The sequence below is a fragment of the Grus americana genome, chromosome 2 (genome assembly GCF_028858705.1).
Source record: "Grus americana isolate bGruAme1 chromosome 2, bGruAme1.mat, whole genome shotgun sequence".
Lineage (NCBI taxonomy): Eukaryota > Metazoa > Chordata > Aves > Gruiformes > Gruidae > Grus > Grus americana.
The window spans coordinates 22,171,457-22,193,197 of record NC_072853.1 but is presented as its reverse complement, the minus strand read 5'-3'; the positions used below and the strand labels follow the sequence as shown (position 1 = coordinate 22,193,197).

The following is a 21,741-nucleotide window of genomic DNA, read 5'->3' as shown; positions in this document are numbered from 1 at the left end:
GTAGTTCAACATCTTCACAGCGCTTATATGCAGAAATAAATAACAGCATGGTAGCAGCAGTGAAGGATACACATAGAGGTTAACACTAATCAGGGACTGGCAAATGACAAAGGATAAAGATGGCAGGTACCAAAAGGACGAACAAAGTGATAAGGAAAGACACAGGAACTGAATGGTATAAAAGTGAAAAACAATATAATGGGGCCCACATTAGGGAAAACTGCAGGAAAGGACAGGAGGCAGAAGAATTTATAGGTCTAAAATTTGAATCTGCGTGGAGGGAAGCATGCAAACTGTTATTTTCAAATCTATACAAAACAATTATGTTTTAATTATCCAATAATTATTACAGTTAACTGTTGTCTTTCTATCTTCCTATTCTGGTGGACTTGTTTCACAGAGCAGAAAAAGTGATTAGTGTGTATCAGTAGTTATCAATGGTTAAACTGAGTAAAGCAACTGACGGGCAAAGCTTTGGTCTCAGATAGTACACAACTGTAAAGGTGATTGGTGCTCTTTAACGAAGCCTGCACTCTGTGTACCACTTATGCCTAATTAAACAGTTCTGTCTTTTTCAGATTCTATGCTAGTGAGATTACAGAATAAGCTTTCCAGTGCAAAACAAGCATCTGTTGTTCAATTCAGACAGCAATGTTTTCAGCAGGCTGCACTCTACCGTAACAGTATAGCCAAATTAAGGAGCTTATGGCAAATTCTTTAGCATGTATGTTTAAGCTATAAAGGAATTTTTGCTTGAAAGTACTGGTCTGGAAAGACTACTGAAATTTCATCTAAAATTAACCTCTTTAATTAAAAAAAAAATGTTATCCTCCCATCACCAGAACAAACAAACATCGAAACAAAAGAAAAAAACCCTGTCCCTAGCATTAACTTAGCACCTTTTCCTGTAGGAGAATTTTTTTTTTTTTTTTTGCCGTGAGATTTAAAATTATATCAGAATAAATGTATACAAAAGACAGGTCAGCTAACACATCTCATTACCACCCCGTTTGCTAATAATTGTCTGTACAAACCAGTGAGAGGATGTGGTCCAGGCGCACCCAGAACTCAGAATCTGATGTCTTTTATCCTTAGTCGGAATGTGGATCAGGGACCACGAGGGACTCGATCTACTCCTGCGCATTACAATACCCTGAACCGAATGGATAGACACCGTGTAATAGATGACCACTACTCCCCGGACAGAGAGAGGTAAATATCTGACTGGAATTAGAAACAGCTGTAGCCTACACTCATCGACGTGAATTACTTCAGCGTGGTAGCTCACTAAAGTAAATAGCAAAATTACTTACCTAATCCTACAGATGAGCATTTCCCTACTTGTTTATCCACTGGTTACATGATACAGATTAAAAAATATGCAGTGCGCACAAAGCTGACAAAACTATCAAGTTGTACAATATAAAAGACAAATAGCTTAATTGTCCTTTTCTATAAAACTATTTTTATGTACTATATTAATCAATTCTTTAAGTAAGTGCTGAATATTTAAAAAAAAAAATCTAACAGTAGATTTGGTCATTTTTGCTGCTGAATAAAGAGGTATAAACCCAGATAATTTCAGCTCATTATTAATGTAATGCTCCCATTGGATACAGTACAATTCACAGACATAAGAAAGTATATTCTAGCACTGTGTTTGTCTTTTCTCAACTTTATGAGCTGTTTTCATGAAAACAAAAAAAGGAAAAAAAAAAAAAGGTTATGGCGATGTCTGTTAGAACGAAATTGAGATCTTTATGTTTAGAGGCACATCTTATCATGGCTAATGTTTTGCCTGATAGAACTTCCCAAAGAGTGAGCAGAGCTGTAGCAACCTCTGTGAATTTTAATTATGTAAAAAAGAACAGCAGGCAATAGTTGGCTAATGTAGTTAATTTTACTGAATTAATTGTGGTAGTACCTTTGTGACATTAAAAAAAATTATTGATAAGATTTTTCCCGCCTCATTGTCTTCAGGACAGAGAATCAAAAGAAAAAGCATTTTTTACCTTTAATTTTGAAAATCTTCTACCTTCTTACACACCAAATTGAAAACCTGCACATTATAATCAGAAAGACATGATTGCTAGATATTGTCTCATTTCATAATTGCATATAGCAAGGAGTAATACAGATATATTTTGTAGTCTTATTGAGTGCTATGTGACTAGTATTCGAAGTTAATACTTTTACATGTGATTATTACAGGTTATTCCTCAAGCAACATCAAAGCACATCATTGGTGTTGCTAACTGTAATACAAAGAATTTAAGAAATCAGTGGCTTTTTGCTAGCAATATTGAACAGAATATGTCTAAAAAGAACATTAATGTGATGTTCAATGATTGTAAGGAATTTAAAACAAAATTCTTCAGAAAATAAAAAATAAAATTAATTGTTCCTAATTAGGTAAGTTAGAAAAAAGAGCACCAAAAGAAAAAAGGGGGAAAAAAACCCAAAACCTATTTCTTCAGGTGATTCGTAATTGAATTTGGCCAAAAAAAAGTCAAATGGGTAAAAAAAATTAAGATACTGAAAAACAACCAAGTATTTATCATCCAGAATGCTTTCATTACAAGTATAATAGATCACAGGTGAACCTCTTCTTTGCATTAAACTATTTAATATTTCTATTTACGTTATAGAACAGAAGAATGCTATTTAGTTGGCTCATGAGGCTATCTGATTTTCATACAGAAGGCAATAACTTAAGAATTCTGAGCTGTTTCCTTAAAGAGAAGAATAGAATGCTTTTGAGATACTATTGGTGATTTTTAGACAAGTCAACCTTGAAACAGGATCTAAACTTGTCCTTAGAGCCTGTATATGCCTTATGGAATCACTTCAATCAAATAACACCTACTGGGCTGGCTTGGCTGAGAGAAAAAGAATTGGTTTTTTAGAATATGTCAGAAAAACAAAGTCTGAAAGTTGTTGGTGATGAGACTATTGAATTTTCACACAACCGTTCTAGACGACTATTTGCTTGTTAGGCGTGCTCTAAATCTCTGAACACAGGTTTATACGTCGTCTGTATTTTCCAAAACGTACATGGTGAGTGGTTGCCCGTGTAGGCAGACTGTTGAATAGTTCTGCCTCTGTTGCAACATGCAGTCTCTGAAGCATATTGGTTTTAGGCAACACTCGGGAGAATAGAAACAGACTATTCTCAAACATTTATCATGTTTTATATTCATTGTTAGCTTGACAGTGGTTTTATGAATGGAAAGATTATTAGACTTCAAATTTTGTTAGTGAATATTTGTGATACTGCCTGTGTTACATAATAAGAAACAAATCCCTGAAGTAACTCTTTAATGGTAATGATTCTGAAAACTGACAGGCTTGCAAGCAGTTTGGAGGAGTGGAAAAACTGAACTGTTGTATAGGTTTAGAATCTCTCTACTTCTCATCCTTGTTTTGTTCCACACTTACCTCTGAAAAAAAAAAACAAATCACACTTTGCTTTCCCAGAGCTCTGATGGTTTGTTGTTTCCATGGTCCCTTTATCCCTTGGAGCTGTTTGCAAAAAAGGAACTTTGAAAAAGTACCTTATTGTAGACAAGCTCAATTGCTAAGTTAAAATATGACTGAGAATATGAGTAAGAAAATTCTTTCCTTCCTTTTCTAGATAATTCAACATAAAGTTCTCTAAGGTATATGGCACTAACGAGTCAGTTGAAACTACATGCAAAAATGCCTAATGACCTCAAGTCAATGTAAAAAATCCTTCAAAACTGAACGCATAGTTAGAAGTGAAAATCAAATAAATTTTAAAAAAGCTGAAAGACATAATTTTAAAAATTGAATCTATGATAATTTTAATTTCAAACACCAAGCCTTTAAATATGTCAAATGTTGCTATCAAATCATATACTGATTTTTGTTGGCAGGGTAATGTTACAGTTAAAATCTGTATCTGTTGCTGTATTATCAAAAATACCAGAATTGTACTGTGTATATATATTATACTGGTAACTCAAAGTGGGAAATCAAGTTAATTGTTACCTATATATTTAATATAGATGTACTAGTTCATTTTTGTCGAAATGCAAGGATTTTTTTTTTTTGCAAGTACCCACACTTTTATAAAATACCCTAAATTTGTAATGGAAAGAAATATAATTGCTTATGACCTAATACAGCCCCAGGTTCCGTAGGATCTTTTCTCTGTAATGGGATAACCTTGTAAACTTCAGTCTGACTTGTTTTAACAAACTCTCTGAAGCAGACTTTTACCTCACTTCAGAAACTGAACTTAATCAAATTATAGAGAAAATGCTGGAAACAGCCAGATTTGACATCAGAGTTTTATATTTAAGCTATCAATATCATTAGGTGAATTAGAGGAACAGTATGAGAATCTTAGCGTAGTTCCAAACCAAGATGTCTGCCAACACTTTACCTGCGTATTACATTCTCTAACATTTATCGGCAGTTAACAACAAACACCAGGACAGCGTAAAGAAACTGTGCTCAGGCCCACGGTTCTAACCAGCTTAGATACCATTTAGCAACTCTTAATCTGACTATACTCTTTATCCTACATGTGCTCTCCCTGAGGCATGAAATCGCTGATGGTGAATTTAGCATAGATATAGTAGGCCAGAGCACTCGGAGGATGCCTAACTCAAATAGTCTTGCAGTGGAAATGTGAAAAAACTCCCAAAGTGTAATGGTTTTCTACTAGGCATGCATAAGCAAACAAGAGAGAAAAAGCAAGTAACATTTTGGTTCTGCAATCCCTTCATCAGGACTATTGCACAGTTTCCATTTTAAAGAACAAAAGTTGCTATCTACTCTGTTAAAGTAATGAGGTAGTCATAGCCATGATTTTTTAAAGAAATATTCTCCGTTATCTTTAAATCACTTCAGAGACGATATCTTGGTATGCTGGGACTAGCGTGAGTATCCCACCGCTGTTGCTGAGAGATGATTTCAATAGCACATTTCAATGCAGACTTTCTGCTGAATGCTTTGTTTGTTTCATGCTGTTGTAAGAAGTGGCTTTTTTAAACACGTCCTAAAGTAAATGCCAAAATACATGCCAAAAATTCTGGTTACTATAATCAAACCAGAGAAGACCAAAATAATTCTCTACCACGAGTCTGCTGCATGTTAGATAAGGTGCCATTTAATTAGCTGCTTCCATTATTTAACACAAAATTAAACGTGGCCAAAAGCAATACAAATTCTACATTTCACACAGTCCTCTCACACTAGCAGTTGCTTTATCTATAAGTAGCAGGCTCCTAATCCAACATTGTTAATAGCTAGGTGCCAGATTTGGTCAAACTAGGAAAAGAATTTTTTGAAATATTGCACCGTAATGAAAAAGAGAAAATTTAACTTTTTTTTAATATATTCTTTATTAAATACACAGCTGGATAATAATAATTTATTCATAAGTAATCATTTATTCTTTAGTTCATATTTTACAGTAGAACCATTTAAGTCTATATTACAGATACGAAGATATTGTAGCGTATAAAGGGTAGATGATGCTTTATCTGGAAATTCTGAGATAATATTTTCAATTTTTAGTTTTGTATGTCATGTGGGTACATACCCATATATGGATATGCAATGTCATCATTTCTTTGCTTCTTCAAATACCCAGTAAAGTGAAAGAAATGTATTGCTGAAAATTTGCTTATAGCTGTGTTATAAAATGATATGCATCAACATAAATCACAGTAATTGCAGTGTTTCTTTAAGTTCTTTCAAAATTTTACCAAGTGCATTAATGGTATATTGCACTTCCTAACTATTTTGTGTATCTACGCCTACAATTGCAAGTACAAACATACTACAGATTGTACCAGCAGAGAGATTCCTATAGGAAAGAGTATGCTACACTTTCCATTAACAGATTCTCTTTCCGGTTACTTATAATGTTGCCAAATACAATTTCCTCTCCCAGGGCTCTCACTCCTGAGCCCTGATGGATTTAATCGCTGGAGGGATTGCAGTCCTAGCACGCTGCCATGTTTTAGCCTTGCAGTAAGGATGGCAGAGAGTGTTTTGTCTTTAGCTGCTGTTATTCACAGTGGGCACGTTACTTCACAGCGAAATCACTGTATAACTGCACAATTATCCGCATCACCCACGCGGTGCCTCCATGCGTCTGCCGAAGGCTGGTAACCTCCAACAGAGGGGTGGAGTAGGAAGGTGCAAGAGAAGTGCTGTCTAGCAAATGTAGCTACATCTGTAAGGACTCGTGATTCAGAAACTTTGAGCCGAATTAAAAACCGACCAACCGACCAACAACAAAAAAGTCATGGATACATTCCTCAGAATAAAATACACATCTAAAATGCCCATGTTAAATAAATAATGCAGTTCTGATAAAAGACTTCACTGCTATGCCCTTTGGAGTGAGGCCTTAAGATAGATTTTGGGGAGAATTATGGTAACGTGATACTGATTTTCTTGTTGAAAGTGATCTTGATCGAATATATGTCAGTTCACAAATTCTCCGCTGATAATTGCTGTTGTTTCACCGCTAAAATCTTCAAACTGTCAATTGCAATTGGTTGGAATATTTGTAGGATTTCATCTGTCCCAGGAGATGAAGGAATTTCTATACAATTGATGTGACAAACTGGAACTGGTAGAAAAACTGCTGATATTTATATGTAAAGAAAATTTGCGATCTTCTTAAAAAACCCCTAAACTATTAAATAAAACTACACTGTTAATCTTTTCTAAGAAATGTAGCAGGGGAAATTATGTAACCAATGTTTTACTCTTGAATGGCATTTGCCATTTTCTAGAGGTTGAGAGCTTGACTTCACGTTTTATTTATGTAGTTTTTAGGTGTGATTTCCCAGGTGTTTATGAAGCACCATGGAAACCATTCTGCCACAGAGCACATTAACTCCTGCTTTGTACAGATGAGAATCTAAACTTTCAGAACCATATCACTGGCCTCACTTATTTGGAAAAACAAGTTGTAGTAGTTACTTACCATTGTTGGAAAGAGTAAGCTGCTATGAGGAATTATAGGACACCTTTTCCATGAAGCCACATAATTTTATTAGTTCCAGCCTCCTTTTCCCTTGAACAATTCTGTGCTCAATCTTGCGGTCCTAACTCGATCCCAGGCCCAGTTTTTTTACCTCACTCCATTCCACAGTACTTACCCTAAACTTCATATGCCAGACCTCTCTCTTTTCCCTGCTACCACCTTCAGTGGCTATTTTTTCCCCTAAATTTCTAACTATTCATCCCAAAGAAGCACCTATTTCTTACTCTGCAGTAGGATTGAACTAATCCCTGGTTTTTTCACATTTTTAGAAAATTGTAACTTGAAAAGTTTGGGAGTATTTGGTTGAAGGCAAATTCATACCAGTAAAAAATTATATTTATTTTTAACAATGTTAATAATTTCATACTTGCCATACCTTTTACTATTTCAACTGAAAAAGTGTAAAAGAGTGTTACTAAAAATGGAGGATAGTAGTGTTGCCAATGATACAATGTATCACTTAAAGTAAATGACAATCAGATAATACACTGGAAAAAACTGACTATCAGAATGGATAAACGGTAATAGGATGATAGAATTTTCTTGTGTCAACTGGATTTGAGTCGTGCAAGCACTAACAGTGGAACAGAAAGTCTTGGTTTGCATTCGGAATTCTTTATGGACATTCCAATAAGCACAAGATTGTCCACAGAAATTCTTGGGAGTCAACTTCCCACTCTAATAGGGAAGCTATAATATTAATCAAAATTCTGATACCTGGTCACGGCGAATGAAAATTGAGAGGAATAGGTTATAATGCCTCATCTTTACTGTTGAGGAGAGTATCCCTAGCAGTAAAGACCAGGTTAAACTCTCCTTGCAGAGTAAGAAGAACAGAAAGGTGTGCCGTGGATGGTTCGGTGAGGCACTCTGCATAGGCGCGAGTGTTTTCAAGTGTGTTTCTGGGGCTGTTCCCGTCTGGCAAGCCTGCTCCTGGAAACTAAGTACTTCCAATTAGGCAATCTAAGCGGTCGCTGAATCACTGATCTCTAGTTTTGTTACCCTCACGGTTCATTAAATTTTCATGAAGGTGTAAGGATACGGGCAAATAGGTGAGTGATATCAGAAAATTTTGTCATTTTCTGTTCGCTTTAAAAAGGAGAAGTTATCGTGTTTGCCTACATGTCTGGAATCTTCTTATCGGAATAGTGGAAATCTGTTTTCATCTGATGCAGGGGCGTGTGGGGGGGGGGATGTGTGTGTATATTAATGGTCATTTGCAAAACCTACAGTACTGCCTTATCAGACTAACTTCATTGTTTTAATATAAGTGAAATTATTTGCGGCTGCAGATTTTCTGTCTATGCTATCTGTACCAAAATATGTAATGTTTCAGAAATCTGTGAGGACGCAGACTAATATTTTCATTTTGCCATACCATCATTTGATATAGTTTTGCCACCGACTACTATAATGTAGCAAATAAGGACTGTGTGGTAAAAGGCTAGAAGTCTAAATGAAGGTTGCAAAAAACCCCAAACGTACCTTGGAGTTCTTTTGTCTTTTTAAAAATCTGCTATATCTAAACCTTAGCCATGTCTTCATGGTTTTCCGAGCATTCCCATCTACATGTGCATAAAAGATCATGATTTTCATGAACGACTCAAAAGACATGTTGGTTATAGATGCAGATCTGGAACATTTCTGGAGTTCTTTTGTATTTAGGCAATGCACAGCTTAGTGATTTTACTATATTATGATTTATTTACATTATGATTTTAAGTGTTTTATACTGGCTACTAGCCAAATGAAAGTTGTGTGTGTTTCAGTTTTGGACAGTGAGAATTAGGAATGTCATGGGCATTTTTGGTGTTATGTTGTTAGCATATTTATAAAAAAATAAAGAATTGATTTTAAGTCAAATACATAAAGTATTAATAATAAAGAAACACATAGTGGAGTATTGACTTGATGCTCAGAAGATAAATGGCATTTAAGCTTTTTGCTCTGCATGTTGAAATACAGAAAGATATGCTGCCTCGTAATGAGCATTCAGAAGCAAAAGTCTCAGAACTTGATAAGAACACTAGACCTCTGAGTTTCTAGAAGTATTAGGAAAAAACATGATACCAGAGATTGGGCACTTAAAATAGCTTGGTGGGGATTTGAAAAGTAGTTAGGACTCCAATCCTAAGCAGGACATTAACCAACAGTTTCATTCACATACAAGTAAGTGAAGGGAACAGTCTGGGGTGATCCTTCTCATGGCGAGTAAATCAAGCTGCTTGCAAACAGCAGTTGCATTCCCATAAATTTCATGTTCTGCAGTGTATGTTCTGCTTGAAGTCCTAGCTTTGTTTAAAGCTTTGCACTTTAAAAACTGGTTGAAGATATTTATTGATGTCTTCTATTTTTGAAAGGCTCTCAAGAAAACTTGTCAACAATTCACTGGAGAGATAAAAGGGGAAGTGAAAGTGAATTCTTAACATTAAAATGTCACCTACCAGCTGGAAACACTTAATTACTCATTAATACTAATGTAATATTTGCAACAGTTTTGTAGTGCTAATTCCAGGGTTGCACCTAAATCATTTAAGGCCGTGTTCATGTGGATATAGCCTGAGAATGTCACCGAGTAGCGGTGAGAATGAGCTGGGTTGCAGTTGTTTGCCATCATCACACATATCATAGCTGCCGTGGGGTAGACACCTACATTTTTATTTGATTGTCCTTCCCGTGGGTGTGCATATATTCTAAAGCAAATTGTAAGAACATGATGGAATTATTTTTTAATGCTTCTTGGCAACATGCTGACTGTCAGGCTGTTATGGGTAGACTGCTTTTGGTACTCAGGTCTGTGCATTCGTTTAAGAACTGTAATACTTTTTGCAGCCTGCAGTGTAGTTCTGTGATTATTTTCTTAATTGTTAGTCCTTCTTAGGATCTCATCTTCAAATTTTCAGCGTACCATTGTCAAATTTGGTCCTACTGAATTGTGGATGGCTCCTCATTCTTGTAACAAATTGCAAAGTTTAAATTGCATACTCAGGGACTTAAGTCAGAAGCTTTATATAGTGGTGACTATGCTTTCGCATTTGTTTGACAAGAAGTGAGCACAAAGACCTCTTGTACTATATATAATTAACCTAATATGCTTATGAAGAATATTTACATGTGGCTGATGATGCATTTTATCCACACGCAAAAGAGGGAAAGATAGATAGTGTAGGTATTATAGCTACCTGTAGCAATGTGTTTGATTACTAGAAAATCATTAATTATAAGCAAATTAAGATATGAAAAATAAAAGTGGAGGATAAACATGAAGTTTTCCATGTTTCTTGTGAAATCCGTTTATCAGTCCCTGTAGACTATGGACACATTTTCATTCTTATAATTCCTTGTAAATTGGAAGAAAAACCTGTTTTCAAAACCATTTTTCCTGTACTGTTTGCATACATTTATATTACAAGAGAAATAGCATTCTTCTATTTTTGATAATTGGAAAATTTCTAGTGCTGTAACAAATACAGGTATATTTAAAATACATAAATTTTGACATAATTTCAAAGTACAACCAAAATATAAATATCTTGGGTTAATTATTTTGAAATACATGCATTTGTTTTTTGGCGTGTGGTGTTACAGATGTTATATCTCTTCATTAGTTTTTTAAGTAATAAAAGGGCTTTCATCTAAATTCATCTTTTATCACAGTAGGAGAAATATTAGGAAAACTTACACTCAGAAATGGAAAGCTCTGAAGCTAGCTATGTGGAGACAGATTTCCTAATGCCTTTCAGACAGACTAGGTAAATGTCTGCCAAAGATATTATTCATACTGAAGTTATCACTGCCTTCAGGCAAGGGAACGAGCAGTCTGACTTGTTGAGATTGCTTTCGGACAGAGATTTATACATTTTTTTCCTCCTAACTGAAATAATGTAGAAAATCCCAAATTTGAGCTATCTGTTTGATCCATAGTCTCCTACTGGCTTCTCAGAACAAATGTGTGAATCATCTAGATAATTTTACCTTTAGAACTGTGCATCAGATTTCTAATTTTGTTAATAATTTCAGTACTCTATAGAATGCTTTTGTAGCTCCTGTATTCTCCCATTTTTATGTCTTCTGTTGTGTGATGTGTATCATTCCTTCTCCATCTTATTGTCTCATATTTGTATTTTTCTTTCTGCCATCTGCTCAGTCATTATGTTACTTTACCTCGTTCCCGATACACCCAATCCACAGATCACCATTACAGAGATGCCAGGTATATGTTTTCCTCTGTGTGACTGTGTGGATAATGCATGTACTTCTGTGTACCTACATTTCCACTTGCGTTTTTATTAGTCTCTGTATAGTGCTAGAAAATTTAGAAGTGTTAATATCAGCATTAGCTTTCTTAATATAGGCTGTAGACAAACAATGGGTAATTCTTCATATGTTTCACTTTTAAAATATTTTTTTTCACTGCCAATAGTCTGTAATTGGTGGTTCATGAAGATGCTATATTTACAACATTCTAATGTCTTTTTAAAAGTCAGTAAAGAAAATTATTTAAACCAACAAACACAAATACCTGCTAATTCTGTGATTTTCATGTACAGAACGTCATACGTGTGTGGCTGTGTTAAAGACTACAATAGATAAAACCAGAGTGTGATACCTTGTAGTCTCAGCTGCAGGCCAATATACCTTAATTTTTAAAAGTAGTTTTGCAAAATCCACCCAAGTTCCAGCTGAGTTTTGTTCCAGTGTTTTGTTCTGTTGCTGACATTGCTTGCTTTTCACGTTGTTTTGTCCTCATTTCATCTTTGTGTTGCTTTTCATTGTGTTCACCCTTTATGTTTTGGCAGCCAGGATCCCACAATGTATCCTCTATTTTGTGAAGATGCAATCAGATTGCTTCGCTCCCGTAAGATGTGCCGTACCTATTCTGAGGGTGCTTACTATGATCTTGAGAGGTATAATTGATGTGGGGCGTATCGTTAGCTCTGCCACTTATACTTTGACAGTACTGTGGTTAGCTGGGAATGTGATCTATGTTTTAAGGGATAAAACATACAGTGAGGATGTTTTATAATACTCTGTGAGTATGCATGCATCTAAAAGTGACTACTCAGGACTATGGGTAAATCTCAAGAGAAGCTGATTATAGAAGTCAGTTTCGTAAATTAGGTTATATGGATATTATATAGAAGTGTTTTTGTATAGCCGTTATTTTTGCTGGAATTTTCCAAAGTGCTTATAGAACTTATTATTCTCTTTGAAATAATGAGGAAAAGCCTATCCAGTTCAAAGTACACAGAAACAGAGTCTTTCTGAAATCTCATATGTCGCTGAACAGAAAAATAGAATGAAATGTAAAAGTATAAGCTTAGGTTGTAGATATTTGTATAGTGCTTGCTCTGTAATTTATGAGTACTTGTATACACTCACAATACCTGTGTGTGATTACAGAACACTAGAGTTCCTATTTATATATGAAATACATTCCAGACAGAAGTTGAGCCCATAAGATTTTTTATGAAATAATTATACTTGAAATACAGTAGCTTTTAAGAGAGCAATAAGAAATGCTAGTGTACTACTGCAATTATGATATTTTCAGAAATATTGCAAAACAGGAAAAAGTCTATATGGTTGTGTGTGAATAGAAATAAGGATATAAATCTCATAAACTGTGAGCCAATAAAAATAAGTGGTGGCTTCAGATCTCAAACAGCAGATATAACGGTTGATATGGCTATTGCTTTACAAGAGGGGCCATGAAAAGTTTTCCATAGCAAGAACTAAAGAACTTTTGATATATTAACTTCATGGCTGCACTGTAGATATGAGCTCCTCTCAGAAGTTCGTTAAGGTTCGCTCTGGGTTCAGATCATAAATAACCATATTTTTAGTGAGTGTAAAACTACTTTTGGATGCAGAAACAAAATAGAATCTAAAATGTTTATAGTATCACAGAAATATTCCTTCCAAAGAAATACTGCTTTTTAGAAATTCTCCAAAGCTGTAGTATAATAGACATTATAACCTTTAGAAGTCAGTTAAACTTTTGGTTTGAAATGACGCTGATTTACATGAAACCTAATATAAAGAAAGTGTGTAAATAGTTCAGTCTGTGTGTAGAAACTGTAATAAGGTGAGGGATTTTTGGTTTGTTTTCTGAAAATATGTGATGAAATGTGCTCATATGTGTGCTAATTCAACAGTTTATTTTTCTGTACTGTTTTTTGCCTTAGTTATATGCTCACATTTGCATTAGTTTATCTGAACTTGTTTCAGATTGCCAGCTGTATCTGTGACACTTCAGATGTTGTTGAAAGTTGAAGCTCTTATCAAATTTTCTTAGTTTGAGGATCTTGACTTGCACATCTTAATCTTTGTTTCTACAGAAATTAATTTCTCAAAAATAAAGTAAAATCAATGAAAATAAAGGGCAAAAGCAACGGCACTGCATAAAGATTAAAAAGCTGGGATTTAAGCAGTGAGATGCAGTAAATCTTTTCCAGGGCTTCACTGAAGAGAAGACTATTAAAGTTAATTCCTCCTGGGGTCAGAAAGGAAAATCGGACCTGAAGTGGAATGTCTCTAGCTCACTGTTAGAGCAGCATCTTGAGATTCCTTGGGCCTAGGAACTCATCTGGACTCTCTGGTCCTCTTGAATACAGGCTGCCTGTGGGTAACGTTAGTGCTCAAGTTACTTGAGTCATCTTACCAGATATGAACTACTCTGAGTACCTCACAGCCACTATCATTTTTCCTAGTTTTTCATTCTTTTTGTCTTTCCATATTCTGAATAGCAGTTCTCTAGGTATTTAAGGACCATTGGAAGCATAATCTTTAGCCAGTTCGTCCTTATCTATTGAAAAACACTAAGTAATTTCCTCTTCCTTATTTTATTTTTTTGAAATATATAAAAAATGACTTTTTAAACAATAATTCATCATTTGTCTTTACACTTTTTCCCCGTTTAATGCTTAAATTAAATTACATATTTTTGCAGGTCAAGGTGTTAGTCCTGTTGTCTTAGTTCCATCTGCTTGATCAGTGTCATATTGATATCAAGCAACCACCTCTTTTCCTGTCTTTTCTTTCACTTTATTAAGCACATGAAATAACTTTCCAGTTTCCACTATTCATCAAAATAGCAAACATTGTTCTGCAAAGTCCAGCATTCAGGGAAGAGTCTCTCATCTGGGACAGAGAATTTTGTATCTTAAGTCACTGTGAATCCACCAGTGTGGATGTCCTGCAGGCAAATATGTCATACAGATACGTTGGTCAAAATTACTTGCCTTCTTCTTTATTCATGGATCCTTTCATTGCTTACTTGTAGTCGTTCACAGCCAGCCCAATAACTCTTGTAGTTTCTTCTACCAGTTTTTTTTCTTTTTTTTTTTCCCACACAGAATGACTACTTCGTTCTTTTTATCTTTTCTTTGCTGAAGTTTGTTTCAGTTACTGTTTATCAGATTTTATAGTCTCTAGTTCATTAGTTCTATGACATATTTACATTCTCAAACCCCTTAATTTCTGAGTTCATTCTTAGGCTACAGTAGTCATCATTTTGTCTTTGTGATAGTTCCCCCCTTTTGAAGAAGTCCAACTGTTTCCCTCACAAAGGAAACGGAGGCGGCATTGGAAGATACTTACCCCAGCATATGCCTAAGACAGACAGTAGGCACGTGTGCAGCTTCGGTGGCTTCAGCGCCCTTTGGACCTGGTGCTTTCTCAAGAACATCCTGCTGCTCAGTACCCCACTCCAATTTTCCTTGAGTCTTTAATGCGACAGCCAGCATGGTAGCACGAGCTGGTATCGGGTCACACTGCTGCAGCTGCTCGGGTTCAACATACATAAGACATCATGGCTGGACATGGCTTTACTTATGCTTTTATTTATATCCCTCCATTCACGATCCCATAGAGTTATACATGTTAGTTAACAATTTGACATTCACCCATTTTAAATTGGCTGACATGCACATGATCTCAGTGACAGAGTAATGTTCTCGAGATTTTTAGCCCAATAGTTTTTAAAATTAAATATTAGTAGTCCCTCCCAAATAAATATCTGCTGAAAACTTCCCTGTATCAAATTCTGCCTCAACTTACCTATCTCAGAGCTCAGCTTAGTCACTGAGAACACCACACTGTGCTATTTTCATTTTTTTTCACTTAGCCTGTGGAGTTAGTGTTTAGAAGGCAATAAAAGCTGGTTTGTGCACACTTTGTGCGGGATGTGAGGTCTATTTCAGGCAGAATTTCTGTTGCTTCACCTAAGGAAATAAACTTTTGCTTCCATTTTGCTTTCCGGCTTTCATTTTAATAGTCAGAAATTTTCTAACATCCATATTCTATTTTTGGTGAAATTTCTCAGTTGCTCAAATACTGTTTACCTATTGATGTAACTTTTCACTCATATGAAATATGTGTGTATTGATCAAGTGTTCTTAATATGCTGTTAATTATTTCTGAATATAATTTGAAAGTAACAGTTTAAAATGACATATATATGAAAATATATGTTCAGAAGATACTGCTGAACTGTAGATAAATGTGTGCTATGTTCATCACTACCTTAATAATACAGTGGGGAAAGACATCGTGAAAGAAGAGAAGCACCCTTTAAAATGTCTGAAATATCTGTGCTGTTTATTCCATATTCAGGAGGACTAGGCAGGAGAGAAGAGTGCCTAATTCATATTATGACGACACAACCTATACTCCTGAAAGGTATTTTAATTTATATAGTAAAAATAGATAAATTTGAGTAATACATTTTTTATGAAGTATAGTCTAAAATTTTTAATTGGCCTAGACTAGTGATATTTAAATTTACAGTGCACTTTCTGCAGTATTTTTCTAAATACAGAACAACAAATCTCCATAGTTTTAAGTACCTCATTTTATTTTAGCTCTCCATTAACTTGACTTTGGATTTTTTTTAAGCATAATTCTTAACTTGGAAATTTTTTTATTCATTAGATGTGGGAGGAAAACCAAATAGTACAGAGGAGCTAGGTCCAGCTGAAGGTTTTTTCCCCACTTAACTACAGCATATTTCTAATGGCTAATCTTTTCAGTCACTAGCCGTGATTACAGGACAATTTAGAATCCTCAATTTCATTCTTTAATACCCTGAGTCGCTTAAGAAGCTCCTCAGCTTTTGACATGTTACTGCCCATATTGACTTAAAGATGACGAACTAAATGCCTTCAAATTGATTTTGGGTGCTTGCTGTGCTGAGACTGAAAGTACTATTGTTTTTCCTAAATTTTGGTATGCATATAGTGCATCACAGCGAACATAATATAAGTAAAATCTGACACGTAATCTGAAAACTTTCAGAGTTTCTCTGGAAATAGTTATTTGATTACAGCATTTCATATTTAAAGAGCTGGGCAAAGTCCAAAAAGAAGGAAATCTGAAGAAAGAAGAAGCTGATGTTCCTCTCCCTTTGCACAATTAGATCTTCTATATTTCTCTGCCCATTTTTAAGTCAGTATCTGATTTTTGTCTACAGTGCAGGAGCAGATATAGCAGGGATTATGTTCTAATGAATAGCAAGAAATTTTGATTTTATTTCATTGCTATGAATACGGTCATATTTAAGAAAAAATAAGGTGCACTGCAATTTTAAAGCCATGCTTATATATTTATGATGTCTATAAGATAGTGGAATCTTACCTAAACTACTGGGTAACTGAAGAGACTAGCTTCAGTTTTAAGGATACGGACAATCAGGGCGAATGTAAAGATAGATCCGTCATTCTCCAGCTGTATTTTAATTTAGATTGAACTAATTCTAAATCTAATTTAAAACTAAATTAGTTTAAACTAAAGTAACTTCCATCCAGTCATTGATCTGGCTACAAACCATGCAAAAAAATGCCATTCCCCATGCCATCCAATTTGATATGGAAGGAACAAGAGCAGCTGACTGACATTCACATATACTGCACTCCATACTGTCTGGCGTCAATATAATGATCAGGAGATGTGGGGTCAATTAGTTTGTAAAAATATCAAACCCCTCAGATTCTGAAATCTGAGAAGTTTGGAGAAAAATGGAGTCATGCAAAAAACCACTTCATGTATCCTGCTGTGATTCCTGGGAACAGATTCATGAAAGCTCTTGGATAAGTGTATTCAAGCCATTAAAAAGTTCATTCTGCAGACTTTGGCTAGGATTTTCAGTACAGACGAAGGAAGATTTATATCCAAGTTGATAGCATGGTGGTCCATTGATCTTTTCTGAAAATCCTTGCCTTGCTTCTCACTCACTGACATGTAGAAATCATTGAGTAGTGGGACCATTGCAGTTGGCAAGGACCATGCAGGATCCTGAAAATCTGGAACTCCAGAGATCCAACTGAAATTCCCTAACCAAATATTGGATTATTTGTATGTACTCTTAATATACTGGAGTAATGGCACATAAACAGTTTATCTCATGGTTTCTGAAATGAGAGAAGCTTTTTTGTCACGTTATTTCTTTTCTCCATGGTTCTACTCAAGATAAAATATTTCTACATGTGTTTTACGTTGTCTTCAACTGATTTGCTGAAATGATGCTGCAAATGTTTAGGTAGCCTGTGTTCAGTATCTGGAAGAATAGTATAAGTAGAAAATGTAATTAGTTTTCATTGCTTGATCTGAGTGAAGTGAGTTTTCTTCTGCTTCTTAAATAACTGTAAAAAAACCCACCCTATCAAATAGAAAAATAAATTTTTAAAAGTTAGATCTTCAAAGTTAAAAGCAGTATTTTAAACTATTGCTACATAGAATGTTAATTTTGTTAATGTTATATTTCCACAATTATTTTTTAATTATTCCACAAACTCAATAACCATTGAAAACATGAGACTTTTGTGTAAGAAAAGATAAGGGATCAGTTAGTCTTTTTGGAACTGAAATTCATGGCTAAGCTGCTGAAAAGAATAAAGGTGAAATGTATTAAGAATTATATAAGGAAAAATTAAACAGAATTTGCTTGGTTTTTTATTTAAAAAGATACGGTTTTCTTCATACCTAAGAGAAAGTAAAAAATTTACAAAATTATTTGGAAACATTTGAAAAGCTTCCCATTTTACTGAGAAATGGTCATGTCATATGAATTAGAGTGTTATTAATAATACATGTTTCTTTATAACACTTCTTTATTTTAACTGCATTGTAAAGGTGGTACAATGGTGCAAGTTCATGGGCAGATCATGTAGTCAATGGTTCAGCTGAAAGTTATGGGTAAGTAAAGAGTGTAGCCTTACAGATATAGCTAAATTGTATTTCTAATCTTTATAATGAGTTCATTTTTAATTGTACCAAAGTTATTCCTAATAAGTATATTTTTCTTGATGGATGTCTGTCTTGACTCAGAACTAAGGCACATTTATGTGCTACTCTTTTTTCCAAGATTAAGCTGTTCAGTTACAAATAGAAAAAGAACAGCAATTATGTTTGAACTATTTTTAAAATATGTTCTCACTGTTCAGGGCCACTTTAATGAAAGAGGGCTTTTTGACTGATAATACCCGCCTGCATTCACAGCGTTGGGGAATGTATCTTTGAGATGTGATACATTTTAGTTTTAGAAATAATCCCAATTCTAACTGTCTAACCTATCTTCCTGTGAGATTGATGCATAACCCATGCAAAGTGCTACGTAAGTTACAACCTTCAGTTCTTCCCAGCTGCAGTTGACTCCAGATCAAGGGAGCACACAAATTTTCTTTGCTATTAGTCCTTTGACTTTACAGCTTCTCCCTCATTTTCTTCTTGCTCTTGCAACATTTTTCTTCTTTATTTTTACTTACTTGTTTTGTAAATTTGCACAGAGCTTGCTTCTTTCTGCCCTCCTGTATCTTGTAAGTAGGAGCTGGAGTATGCCGGTGGCATATTTTGGCTGACTAAAACAAATAAACATACGGTGTGGATCCAAAATGCTAGTAAATCCAGAAGTTCTTAAGTGAAACTCCTACAGAGTTACTGGGAACTTTTCCTTGATGAGGACTAAGAGTTACAAAACTGTATTTCAAAAATATTTGTTGTGAAATTATACAGAATATTACTATACGTTGGTATCTCAAATGTTATAATTTTGTGCATACAAATACTTAATAACATGTAAATTGTGCATGAATAGTGAATTACTTACTAGTAAATTAATTACTGATCATTCTTTGAATTTTGTGCTTCTATTTATTCTTTTGTGGTGATACAAGTCAATATCTCTCTCTGGAGAAATAGTTATGTACCTAAAACAGATCACTGGAAGGCTGTTAGACTATACTCAGTTGAATATAACAAACTATATAAAATGATAGTATATATCTATATTTTATATATAAAAGGGATTTGTCACAGTTCACCTGCAGTCCTAAGGCTGTTTAAAGGAAATTGTGATTCATATTTGTGCTGTATATGTTGACTAATACAGGAATTCTGTTTAAGGAATTCAGAGACTGAAGGAGAACATAAGTGACTTTGATGTCTTGAAACTAAAAAAATCTGGTAAAAACCAGAATTAATCCTTCAATATTTTAATGCAAGTTTCTCTTTCCTCTGGAGAGGAGAGGTTTGTAACAGTCTTTTGGCTCAACATTAGTGCAGCCAAAGAGACTTACTTGAGACCATATTTCCTCCCCAGCTTTTTGGGCCAGAGTGCCCCTGTTTGCTGGCTCTTCAATGTTAAGTGTTTGAAGTATACACTTAATTTGTGCTTACGGCAAGGGCCAGGCATATTTGTTCTTCCTAGGAAAGTGCATGCTGAAAATGGACAACATTTGAAGAAGACTGGAAAGTGCTTAGTGCAAACAAAGCTTTTGTATTTGCCTTTGGTAGTCACATTAAATAGTTCCGGTTTACATCACTTGTCTTAGATTTAGTACTGTATAGATGCTAACGTAGGTAAATATCAGGCGAAAAAAACAGATTTGTAACTTGAAAAAGAAACTTGTTAGTACTCTGTGTCCCCATTTAAATTTAGCTCAAAAAGCTGTGGAAAAAGAAATGAAAGATAAGAACATTTGCTGTGAATCAATATGACTTTTAGGTAGACCATAAGGCACAGAACATACTTTAATAGAATGAAGACTACTGAAATGGATCAGATTCTGTTAAGATCAATGGATTTACAGAATGCCTTTAACAGAAATAGTATGCTATTTTGCTCATTCGTAATTTATGAGCCTAAAAGATAATAAAGTCTTACGTAACTGCTTATCTTGGAATGATCTGATTGAAATCCTGACTTCATCAAGTGACAGAACTCTTGTTGACTTCAGTGAGGTCAGAATTACAGGTCTATTGCCAAGAGTTAAGAAGACAGATAAATATGTATTTATTTGCAGTATTAAGCCATTTATGATATTTTACTCATTTAATGTCTGCCATATTATTGGTCTTTTAAAATGTTACTGGAAAAAAGAGGCCAAGTAAATACAGTGTGCCGTGTACAAGTAGAGTTAAATTTAAGATCTGAGGAAAAAAACCACACAAAAAATCACAAAGAACTAAGTACTTTTCAAATATTGCATTTAGTCCTGCAATGTACAAGGGCATATTTAGGTACATGCTTAATTTTGAGCCTAGAACAAGCCTTCACTTGATTGTTCTGTAGTCTAAGTGCTCAGCTGAACTGCATTTGAACATTCAAGCCCTCCTAGGGAATGCTTCTCTCTCATTGCTACTCTCTCAAGGTTCTCTATGCATTATCTTGTATACCACTTACTCTTCAGTCATGAAATACATGTTCATTAAAACCCTTGAATGTTTCTGTCATTGCTCATACATTATGATACAACATTCAAGTTGAGAAAGTGAAATATTGTATGTTGAAATGAAAAAAAATGTGTAATAAAGTTATAACATAAAGCCAAAACACTTATACTTTCAAATATTTCTAATATTTTTATTAAAATTAGAATATTATCTTGGAGAGGTTTTCAGCACTATGTTCGGTTATAAAATTGAGCTGGGGGGGGGGGGGAGAAGAGGATTTCAGCTCTCTTCTTTGAGAATTTCGAGCTCCCAGCTTTGAATGCTAATCAGTTTTATCATGATCTTCAGCGAGTCATCTCATGAAGATGGAGGTATTCCTGCAGTGTGATTCTTTAGTGTGTGTCAGTGGAGGGTCTGTGTGAAAAATGCCAAAGTTGGAAGTATTTGGCAAAATACAAGGTATTATAAAAGGCTATATAAATGAAAATGTATGTTACAAGTACCAGAAACGATAATGTAAAACTACTTAACATATTACGTTATAGCAAAAATCTGCCTAAGTCTCTCAGACTTTTAAATTAGTAGTGAAGAATACCTCCAAAAATTTCATATTGTAGGCACAGAATAAAAATATGAATAAATGTTAATATGATAAAGTTAGTGCAAGCCAAATAAATTGGTAAGCCATAAGGCGACATATACGTTGCTTGCATTCCTTGGTTCACCTCTGTGTAAGGAAATGGTAGGCTGGAAGGTTAATTTTCTGAGAAATTACTTTTGACTAAAATAACTAGAAACTGAGTCTTAAACTACTTAAAGTGAACTAGTTAAGTGAAATTAGTATTATTGTTAGCTCATTTGCTGTGTTTGCTTTCATTTGAATGCAATTACAAATAATGTTAACTGGAAGTTCAGAAGCCTCTTCCTCAAAAGCATTCATCACTTCTTATTTTTGTTTAATGTTGAGATTTTCTATGAAGAATAAATTGCTTACGTATTTTTGCTATTTTGCCTTCAAATGTACAAGTTGCTTTTCTATT

The 21,741-nt window shown here is 34.7% G+C and overlaps 1 protein-coding gene across 50 annotated transcripts in view; it reads left to right on the top strand.

The window, feature by feature from the left end:
• Positions 1-21,741, top strand: part of RIMS2 (regulating synaptic membrane exocytosis 2) — a 502,429-nt gene that overhangs the window by 329,593 nt on the left and 151,095 nt on the right. For 30 of the 50 annotated variants that reach the window (XM_054816636.1, XM_054816622.1, XM_054816651.1 and 27 more), the window contains 3 exons: positions 1,096-1,212; positions 15,650-15,715; positions 18,164-18,226. The exons of 2 other annotated variants lie outside the window; for them this stretch is intronic. In XM_054816636.1, the coding sequence (XP_054672611.1) occupies positions 1,096-1,212; positions 15,650-15,715; positions 18,164-18,226 (246 nt within the window). The remainder of the gene's footprint in view (positions 1-1,095; positions 1,213-15,649; positions 15,716-18,163; positions 18,227-21,741) is intronic. 18 more of the 50 variants (XM_054816657.1, XM_054816658.1, XM_054816640.1 and 15 more) reach the window with 1 other exon arrangement.